Source organism: Hippichthys cyanospilos, chromosome 15, assembly GCF_059441005.1.
Source record: "Hippichthys cyanospilos isolate Australia breed blue-spotted pipefish chromosome 15, RoL_Hcya_1.0, whole genome shotgun sequence".
Classification (NCBI taxonomy): domain Eukaryota; kingdom Metazoa; phylum Chordata; class Actinopteri; order Syngnathiformes; family Syngnathidae; genus Hippichthys; species Hippichthys cyanospilos.
Genome location: NC_142383.1, coordinates 14,537,148 through 14,548,226, shown reverse-complemented (window position 1 = coordinate 14,548,226; position 11,079 = coordinate 14,537,148). Strand labels below are relative to the sequence as shown.

Genomic DNA, 11,079 nt, shown 5'->3' with positions numbered 1-11,079 from the left:
ATGGAAAAAATGTTCAGTCGCAAAAAAAGAAATAATGATAATAAATCAGAATAAACAACATCCTTTTTTTATTGGTATAATTGCACACGTTTTGTTTAAATAAAAAAGGGTATAATATATGGGGACAACAGACACATATTGCACTTTTTTTACATTTTTGAATTGAATACATCTAAATATATACAATCTATACATTCACAATGCAAACATTCATCAATTAATGCAGTCCTAAAATAATGGGGTGGAAAATAATGGGACTATGCATTGCTCGTGGAAACACTTGACACTTTGAAACAGGTTTGCGTTAACCATGTGAAGTGTAATTCCACATACACGGCACCAGATGGTGTAGTGGCGCTAATTGTCAATGTATTTGGAGAGTTATAAAATTTCTGTCAAACCTCGCAAGAGGCACCCTTCGAAATATTAAATCCTTAAAAAAAAGTGGTCAGGTTATTGTCACCTAGCTGATTATAGCATCTACTGATTGAAAAAAAAATCACCACAATGAGTTGGCAAGTGGGGGTTGTAAAATAATGAGAAGCACTTATCTAATGACATCAAACACAAAAGTTCTAGATAGAAGACAACAATAGTCAATTTTTACTGACTGAGAAGCACGTTCTGGAAGGACAATCTTTGATAATTATGAAATAAATCTGATGATAGTAATATGATTAAAGACCAAGGCATTTGTATGGGATGTCGAGGGAATGCTACTGGAGTTGCGTGGCGTTGGACTGGCAGCAGCCGGGACACACCAGCTTCTCCTTGGACAGGTAGAGCATGGGCTGGATGCTGCTGCTGAAATCCATCAGACCGAAGGCGACGTAATGGACGTAACAGCGGAAGACGTCGGGCGAGAAGTAATGCTGGAAGGGGAAAAGCGCCACCGGCGGGAAGTAGTTGAAGACGATGATAGCCAGGATGATGAGCACCATCTTGGAGGCCCGCTTTTTGACCGGGTGCATCTCGTCTCGCCCGGGCCCGGATTGGCGCAGCACCCACAAGATGGCGACGTTGCAGAAGAGCATAAAAGCGAAGGCGGCCAGGATCATGGCGGTGAAGACCTTCTCGAAGTTGTCGATGCGATCGGCGCACTTGGCGGCGGCGTAGGCCAGCGTGACCAGCCACACCAGCGCCGCCAGGCCCGCCCTGTGTCGCCGGTCCTTGAGCTCGGTGAAGGCGATGGGGTGCATCACGGCCACGTAGCGGTCCAGGCAGATGCAGGAGAGGAAGAGCGGCGAGGAGTCTTTCATGCCGTAAAAGAAGCGCAGGACGTACCAGGTGCTGTCGGTGGTGAGGAAGACGATGTTGGCCAGCTCCAGCGGCGGGATGAGGCAAAAGAGCACGTCCAGGACGGCGAGGTGCAGGATGAAGATGTCCGACGTGGACGAGTCGCCTTTGTTTTTGTGGATGAGCCAAAGGACCATGATGTTGGCAGGGATGCCCAGGAACATGTTGAGGAACTGCAGGCCCAAGTACCAGATGAGCACGGCAGGCATGTCGCGGCAGCGCCCGTACACCGTTCCAACGCCGTGCTCCCACGCCGTGCCGTTGGTGGGCCGCTGAGAGATGAAAAGCGCCGAGGAGTTGAGGAACAGGAAACTCATGGCGGCCGGGGAGCGGGGCTGGTCCATCATGAAAAAAAAACATTGTTAACACAATTATATTATGTTTCATTTATTTTATTATATTATTTATTATTACTATTATAAAAGACGAGAATTTCAACTATTATTTTTTCATTGAATCATTATTAATACATTGTATGCTATCATTACTAACATTAGTCGTAATGGTGGTTGTTTTATGTATTTATTGACTTATTATGGTGACCTACTAAACTGTCATTGCTGTTTTTCCCTAATGCACTATGTATATAAAAGCACTCACCTGGCATGTTATAGTAGACGTGCGGCACTTTATTAATTGTTTGAAAGCCTTCATCCTCAGTGTACTATAACAGTGAGTAAACCACAGGTGGATGACACATCCACTATAAAATTATTATACATGCACACTGAACATATGCATTTTATGATATCTTTGTTTATGATATTTGTCATTGACACACTCAAGAGCGCTTATATATATATATATATAAAATATATAATAATATGATATACAAGTACAATTTAGTGGGGGGTTTTTTATGGTGTGAGAGGAACAGGGCACTTTCCTTTTTAAATTGAGAGCAAATGAATTGCAACATGAAGCAACTTACTGCTAAATTGATTTATAATGAATGTTTTTGCTAAATTTCATACAGACGTACATTGTCATTAGTGCAGCTCCTGAATAAAATACACAAAAAGAGATACTACTACAGCGGTAGCTCCAAGATTTAATAAATTTAATAAACTTATTAAACATTCATGTTTAATCATGTTTAAACATTCATGTTTAATAAATTAGACATGAATGGCACCACACGTTTCTTTTTTTCATCAATATATATATATATTTTTTTTGTTCTTGGCTGAAAAATAATAATTTGCAGGGGATATATACTGTTAAAAAAGTTGAAAACCACTACAAAGTTTTCCTAATTGTGATCAGTGGAGGTTTAAGTTTTAGGAAATACTACAACATACTGCTAGATAATGTTGGTATTAATAAGTACCAGCCTATTGTAAACCTTCCTCAAGCAAATATATATGTAAATACAGTATATATATATATATATATATATATATATATATATATATATATATATATATATATATATATACGTATATATACGTATATATATATATATATATATATACGTATATATATATATAGTATATATATATACGTATATATACGTATATATATACGTATATATACGTATATATATATATATATATACGTATATATATATATATATATATATATATATATATATATATATATATATATATATATATAGTATGAATAGATTCCTGGTATTGAATATCTAGTCTCTATTAAAAAAAATAAATAAATAAAACGTAAAAATCCGTCTTTGGGAGTGAATGAGTCAAGATCCTTTCATGCATAAAATATTAAATCTATGCACTACAGGTCAAAAGCTTCTCTTTGAAACACATTACATATTGTTAATATGCTTCCTAACATTCCATCAATCACGCAAGCAAAAGCCACTCACCTGCAGCTCCTGTATCCCGAGCTTGAACCTCAACAAATGATCATCAAAGTCCTCCTCAGAAGACGCACCAACACTTGAGGGATCCCGTTCCCATCCCGTCGTCCAATCAGAGCGTCGGAAACGAGCCGGCGCGTCTCCCGTCTGGCGCGCACCCTTGCAAGTAAACAAATCAACAAAACACAGCGGTGCGAAACAATAAAACTTGGATGAAGGTGTAAAAGTGAGTTTGGTTGCAAAGAGCGACTAACAAAAAGAAGAGATTGGAAGTGATGCAGTGAGTCGGCGTGGCGGACATGTTGCGGCAAGCCGTCATCCATTCGACACCGATTGGCAATGATGCAACCAAGCAATGCGGGGCCTGACGGAAAATTGACGGCAGTAAACAACTGATGCAACCGTGCACAAAATCGCTCATGAGTCAATTTGCTGTAACACTTCGCTCAATGTTACGCCACGCTGATCATTTCTTTCTTTTATCATCATGGAACGTTCTTACCTGGTCCGTTTTGGTTTTCATCAACTCATTCAATCCCAAAGACATATTTTTACGTCCACATATTCAACCCTAGGTATTTACTTCGATGTTTTTTTTTTTTTAGTGTTTAGCTAAAGGAGAGTATAAAATGTCTAGTACTAAATTAATGCATAAAACAATCAATTATTTCAGGTAAATAAGTCACTAATCAATTACATTAGATAATGAAGTACTCATCAATTAATTTAGTGATTATTTTAGTACCGAATTCATTTTTGATCGATTAGAATTGACTGCCAAAATAATCAATCATTAATTTAGTACTAGATCCTGGTGTCAAACTCAAGGCCCGGGGACCAAATCTGGGCCGCCACATCATTTGATGTGGCCAGGGAAATTCTAATTATGACTTCCTGTTTCTGGCTAAAAATGTTCAAGTTGTCTTGAACTAGTACTTTTTTTTTCATTAATCTCCCTTTTTAACAGTTTTAGTGGCCTCTGATTTTAAAATGTGTAAATATGGGACAATCTTACTTAAAATTGTTTTGATTTCTCAGTAATAATGGCCCTCCGACACAAATTTTAACTACAACGTGGTCATTAAGTACTCAAATAATGTATTACTTTAGGTATTTAATTGCTAAATTAATTGTCATACATTGTACTTAAAAACCTAAATGCCTAAATTAATGAAATACTTTCAGTACAAAAGTCCCACGGGTTTCAATTACTACTTAAGTTCTAACTTACTACTTAAGTACATAATAGTATAATCATATACATAATAGTACATACTGAAGTGAGCAATTACTTTTCTCCTTTATTACCTAAAATAATTGATTAGTATTTAAGAAACAAGAGTAATATATTACCTTAGTACTTAAGTAAATTAAGTAATTATTACTTCAGTACTTAATTCATTTACAACCAGCCATTTTTAGACCCTCCTTTAGCCAAATACTTGAAAAAAAAGTTGTCTTTTAATTATAAAGAAATATATATAAGGAAAATAAGCCTTGCTCTTCTTCTGCGAGCATCTCCGGTGGAAATACGAGCAAATATTCTTTACCTTTGGTGTCTGTCTTCTGAAATGATTGAAGGTCTTCCTCCTGGTAGATAGTCCTACTAAAAGATCTCTAATTGTGCAATAAAATATGCAGCAAATCAATACAAATACACAATAAAAACACTCATATTATTTATCATCCGTGAAGAACAGCAATTAGCTATATTAGTGCTGTACTGATGAGCTAAGAGATGAGCAGCAAATCATCTATCTGCATTTTACCACCCTCAGAAAAGAAAATGTTTTTTTTTTACCTCAAGTGACTTTGTCTCAAACCAATTTAGTGTAAACAATAAAAAAAAAAACACAAGGATGCTTTATTACCCTGTTTGTTCGTATTTATTATTTTACAATTCATTCATAATTGAAGTACTCGTGATAGTAAGCAGAAGGGGAAAAATATCACTCACATGAAGTACTTTAAGCAGCAAAAAAAGAAATAAAAAACTAAAAAAATAAACATTCAACACCACATAAGTAGGTTATATACAGACATCCCAACAGTACCATACATTTCCTGTTCTACATTTGCAGCTTATTATTATTATTGTTTTACAGAAACAAAGTAAATAGCTACATAGTTTCTGTGTAAAATGAATGGAGGGCTACGTGTTTAGCTACACATCTTTAGAGGATCAATATTGCGGGCCATGCAGTCACGTAAAAAAAAAAAAAAAAAAAAAGTAAACAGGCAAATTTTGCGTTTAAAAAAAAAAGTGTTTCCCCCCAAAAAATGAGTACTACTTCCATTTCCCCCTGCATGCAAACGTTCAAATTTCTCTCCTCTGAATTTGGTTCGACAAAGCATGAATGCTGACCTCCTCCTACCTCAACATCATTTCCATGAAATAACAAGGAACATGCTATATGAATATAAAAACCCTTCATTTAAATACAAAAAAAAAAAAAAACACTCCAACCAGAATCAAGGTAGCGTTTGCTAAGAAAGAATACTGAAAGGGAAAAACGGTAAACTTTGAAGTGAGGAAACTTTAAAAAAATGTAAACATAAGGTGGAGGTGATGATTTGCATGAAATAATATGGGTTGCATCCCATAATATTCTGCTTCATTTTGCAGGTGTTTTTTTTTGTATCAAACTACAGTAAGTACAGTAAAAACCAGACCAAAATTCTGTTGTGCCTTGAGATATGAGTTTAATGTGTCCCGTGTGTGACTAATTCTCAGATGAGGGGATACGTGATATACAATTTCTTACCATTGTGGCCTGTTGTCGCTAATTTTCGTCATACATAACGTTCACGTCTAGATTTGTTGTTCTATCACTTGTGTTCAAAAATTCATTCTATAACTATCAATGCTAATCGTTAGCATTTTACATTTACGTTGGGGTCGACCCCACTTTGTCCACGCCTTTGATCTTTACATCAGATGCATTTCACATCAAAGGGAAAACATTGAAAAATGACACTTAGGGAGCTGAAATTTCACCCACTTTTGTCAAGCACCGCCTAATCGCCTTTTTGTTGTCGACAGAGAGGCTGCATGGCTAAATTTTTACGACGAACTTTGACGCATTATGAAAAAGAAAACAGTTATCACACTATCAAGAGTGTGTCATCCCTTGGCTAAAATACTGCGAGAATGATGTGCAAGAAAATGACCCAAAATGGTCAAAATACTGCACGAGGGTTAAGCGAGCAGGCGATAATCACATGGCAACATAATTTGCTTTGTAGCTATAAGTACAACAAAAAACTAAGAAGACAAGTCACTCTTATCTCAAGGCGCCACTGTATGTCCATGTGATTAATCTTGCCAGCGACTAGCTTAGCCTAGGTTGCTAACTAAAGCTTTAAATCCTCTTGAAGCCATTTATGTAAAGGTAAGCTAAATTTGAAACTATATTTCTGTGTTTTGGGATCAAAGTACTGTATTTTCCTGTATTTTTTAAAAAAGCTGATGATGCGCCTTATAATCAGGTGCGCCTTATATATGGATCAATATTGAGATTGGGATTCGTAGATGGGGAACGAACTAATAAAAGTAAACTTTACCTGTTTCTTTTGTGTGTTTACAGTTGAACAAGGTTGCTCGTATATGACATTGAGTTTTAATGCTATTGAGAGTTTATACTTATTATTTGAGTTATTATTGTAATAACTTTGAGTATTACTATATTGTGATTGAAAAAGCTTTAAAATATGTCATTAATTGAAGGTGCGCCTTATAATATGGTGCGCCTTATATATGGAAAAAAACTTTTGGAATATGTAATTAATTGAGGGTGCGCCTTATAATCCGGTGCACCTTAGAGTGTGGAAAATATGGTAAGTAAATTTGGAGTCTAAAGTGAATATAAGAGTGGAGCGATGGGAGTGTCGCGTTTGTGGCCCTTGGAGTGCACGATGAGCTTGTGGAGTGGCGACATTACAAGTTGCAGTCAAAGGGGTGAGTGTTGCAAAAAGGTGCATGACTGCCACAAAGGGTCAGTGGGGTAAACAACGGCATCAGCCTTACAAAGCCGACCTACTGCCTTAAACGGTCAGATGAAGGTGGAGTCCATGGTGCTGGTGTCCTGGACGCTGCGGGAACGCGCCTCGAACAGCTGCTTTATCAGCGCCGACTTCTCCTGCTCCAGCTGGGCGATGCGCTCGCTCTTTTCTGTCACCTCCTTCGTAGGAGAACACAAGGAGTTAAACAGAGGTGGGCAAATTACATTTTTGTGCTGGTCCGACATTCCTGAGAGCCCCGCCCCTTTTCCGTCATCGTCGGTCTGTCATTTTTTTTTTCAAGCCAGACAAATTGGTAATCGTTGGTCCATCTGTCCGTCGGTGTATTTTTGCCCAACCTTCCGCCATCACTACGACATTAAACTTTTTTTTGCCTGGTCCTTCATTGGTCATTACTGGTTTACGTCTGCCTGCACTCATCCTATGTTTTTTTCTGTTTTAGTACTTACACTTAAAGTTAACATCATTTATGTGGTTCTATAGTTACACCACAACACAGTGATATAAGTGTAACACGAAAACAAAGCCAGCTAAGGGGCTTAACCCCAGGCTATAATACACCATCATGTTTAACGGAGGGGAAGGGAGTGCAATTAGTATTCATTTCCACTAGATGGCATTATCCTGCTTTATGTGACACGCAAATGATGTCTTCTACAACTATAGAAGATGGTTTCATTTACAATTGGCCTAAATTTCATATCACATACACTACCAGTACAACAAAGAATTGATGAGGTTGATTTCTTTAAAAAAACAAAAAACCTTTAGAGACTTAAAAAACTTCTATCTTGCATTTCCCGGCCAAGAGCCAAAAAGAGAAAGATTGCAAATTTATTCTGCATTCCCAAAATGCTCTTATCAGCAAGAAACCTAAATCCAGGACGAAGAAAGCAAGCAGCAACAAATAAATCTCCGGTAAAGTCAGCTATGAATGACAAATAGTGAGAAGAACCAATCCAGTTCATTCACGCAACTGAACATATTCCGCCACTGTTGTCGCATTGACTGCAGGCTGACTGCAGTTTGTACTGTAAAGATGCAGCAAAATAGAAGTTAAACAGCCATGTCAGTTGTTTCTTCTTGGATTTATTTTTTTCTTATTGTAATTAAATTGTGGTCAAACGGTTAACACACCACCAGCAACACAGTAGTAGGAGATCAAACTATGGCCAACCTGTGTTAGGAGTCTATTCTGGTCCTTTAGTCTCAGGATGGCTTGCGGTGGCGCAGGAAGCGGAGGTTGCGAGTTCGTGGGCAGCGCTGCCGCCTGACCCCCAGTGGAAGGAAAGGATGACTGAGAAAATGGAAATTACACACAATATATACATGCATAAACATGTATGTAACTATAATGGAGCAAAAAAAACAGTTTTAATATTAATACAAGGCTGGAATACATTTCCCTATTGTGCAATGAACAAAAACAACCACGTTTTAAAGACCAACTCCAAAATGTATTACATTAAAAAGTGAAATAAAACTGAACTGTACAGGAAGTGATTTATCATGAGTGATTTATCACCATTCCAGTGCAGCAAATGAGGTCATTGAGGCACCGGTTGACTTCCTGTAATTTGGGAATAAGAATGTTGATGCGACTCTGGTTGGCTTCAGTGAAAAGGTCCTGAAAAAGATTCGGGAAAAAAAAAAGTTTATACTTGATATAGACCGGGTAATTGACGCTGTACTAGATGATTACTCACCGTGCATTGTGAGTTCTGCCCAACCTGCCGCTGCCTCTCGGTGACATTATGAATCTGGCCCTGGTACCAGTCTCTGGCACGCTCCACCACCTCCAGGCCGGCCAGCAGCGAGTCCTTCTCCTGCTCCAGCTCCTTCATTTGCTTCAACTGGAAAACACAAACGTGCTTGTTGAGAAGCTGCCAAGAGCACAAAGTCCATGCCGTCCACACAACTTGAGATCTTTTGTGAAGACGGCGCGGACAAAAGACGCCGGGTCCGACTGAACGGTGAACAATGTCGAGAGCAGCCGTCGGTCCGGCGTCATGGCAACGGCGCAACAACCTTAGAATGGAGTAAATAGGCAGCGCCTCAACTACGGCCGCCCCTCTGTGTCTATGAGAGTTGTGCTGACCTGGCTGTCCGCGCTGCTCGGCCCTGGCCTCATGGTTGGCATTCGGCCACCCCCCCCCAACACGCTAAGTACCCCTTACGCGATTCTATCCCTCCATCCCATGGTTAAACGACTACGTCGGAACAGGTTGACCTCATTGGCTGACCGGCGTCTAAATAAGACAGACGAGCGAGCGGGCGGGCTCAAGTTAATGAATTTGTCTAAAACAGAGAGGCGGAAGGTTGAAAGCTCCAGCTGGCGCACTAACAGCACAACAGTAGCACAGGCCGCTTGATACAAAGGATGAAAGAGTGGCTATACAACAGCGGGTCAAAGGCGAGAAACAATCCCCTGAATGCCACGGCGGTGAAAGGATTATAGAGGGAAAATATCTTAAACATGCTGCATGTATTTTGTCCAAAACACCAAATTTCTCAATCTAGCACGGTATGGAGTAGTAATCCCCAATTTTTTAACATAACATGTACCAGGGCAATTTCAAAGTACCACCAAAATGACCAATGTTAAAATACAGTCGCCTAGAAGGCCTAAAAAAAAGTTAATACATGTTCCTATTGTGGAACTAAAAAAAAAAAAATACGTGCTACATTAAAAAGTGTTTGTTTTAAAGCTGTGATTTTTCTGACATTTTTACATGCATGGAGTATTTGCAGACCCCATGATATCCGTCTGTTATTGATATATACTGTAAAAAAAAAATCAGTTTTTATGGTAAACTACCAGCAACGTATTTGCTAGAAACGGCAGTGCTTCTCAATTATATTTTGCCAACCCCCACCCCAAGAAAAAGAAAACTTTTCGCCCCTTCTTCCCACTACAGCGATATAAATCAACTTTCAACAACTGTTAATTATTTTTAAAGCCTTTATATGGGGTACAGTCTTGTCTAAAAAAATGTATTGATGCTGCTGATGTGTAAAAAAAAATGTACTGAGCAAAATCAGTATTAATAAAAAAATAAATAAATCAGCAAATTTAAAAAATACCATTAAATTACAGTAACACATTTTCAACATTTACGGTGATAAAAAATTGATTTTACAATTACAAAATGTACTGTGTCAATTTTTACCATAAATGCAGAAAATGCATTACCGTAATTTAACGGTATTTTTCAAATTTGCTGGATTTTTTTTTTAAGTGTACTGTTATTTATATAAACTTCATATTGACATTCAAATGTATATGATTAAATAAAATGAATTATTTTATGTCATAGAAAAATTCCTGGCTACACCCCTGCCACTAGTACCACGAGGGTACTACTAGTGGTACTAGATTCTAGTACCACTTTCAGAACCACTGATAGAGGAAAGTTATTATTCGGGCAGGTTAAAACTAATTAATCCATACAGTGTAGTAACATGTCAGTGACAGAAAAAGTGCATTTTTCTTTTCAAATTTAGAGCAAATTAATTGGAACATGAGGCAACTCATTGGTGAATTGTGGCAAAGTGACTCATTTGAAGAATGTAGAATGTTTTTTTTTTCTTAGGTTTTATATGGATACACATGGTCATTATTGATGGCATTTTCCGGGAAATGAGTCCAAAATAAAACAGATGTTTTTACACAGACGATATTCTGGAGCTGCTGAATAGAATATGCCTGGAGATACCAACACAAAAGTAGTTCTAAAGTTTGTAAAATCAAGACACGGATTGCACAGCACTGCTCTGCCTTTTTTTTTTAATCATCCAAAAACATTTTGCGCTGATTAGGGGGGACTTTGTTTCAATAACATCTAAATCATTATGGCCTAATTGATTATGGCCAAAATAGTATTCACGATTATTTTGGTCAATATTGAAATCACGATTATTCATCACGGTTG

The 11,079-nt window shown here is 37.9% G+C and overlaps 2 protein-coding genes across 3 annotated transcripts in view; both read right to left on the bottom strand.

The window, feature by feature from the left end:
• Positions 1-68: 68 nt before the first annotated feature.
• On the bottom strand, positions 69-4,838 carry hcar2 (hydroxycarboxylic acid receptor 2-). The gene is made up of 2 exons (XM_088435418.1): positions 3,134-4,838; positions 69-1,631 (listed from the first exon to the last, which is right to left on the bottom strand). The coding sequence occupies exon 2, from the start codon at positions 1,611-1,613 to the stop codon at positions 717-719; it is 897 nt and encodes a 298-aa protein (XP_088291544.1). The 5' UTR covers positions 1,614-1,631; positions 3,134-4,838; the 3' UTR covers positions 69-716.
• A 152-nt stretch (positions 4,839-4,990) lies between these two features.
• The window catches only part of sapcd2 (suppressor APC domain containing 2), a 12,417-nt gene continuing 6,328 nt past the window's right edge, over positions 4,991-11,079 (bottom strand). Inside the window, exons 3-6 of one of the 2 annotated variants that reach the window (XM_088435417.1) lie at positions 8,854-9,000; positions 8,673-8,774; positions 8,325-8,417; positions 4,991-7,308 (exon numbers count right to left, since the gene is read on the bottom strand). In XM_088435417.1, coding sequence (XP_088291543.1) covers positions 7,180-7,308; positions 8,325-8,417; positions 8,673-8,774; positions 8,854-9,000 — 471 coding nt within the window. In that variant the 3' untranslated portion in view covers positions 4,991-7,179. Of the gene's footprint in view, positions 7,309-8,324; positions 8,445-8,672; positions 8,775-8,853; positions 9,001-11,079 lie in introns of both variants that reach the window. The other variant, XM_088435416.1, reaches the window with a different exon arrangement.

Coding starts and splice junctions, on each gene's coding strand:
- hcar2 (XM_088435418.1), bottom strand. CDS start 1,613: ATGAGTTTCCTGTTCCTCAACTCCTCGGCGCTTTTCATCTCTCAGCGG.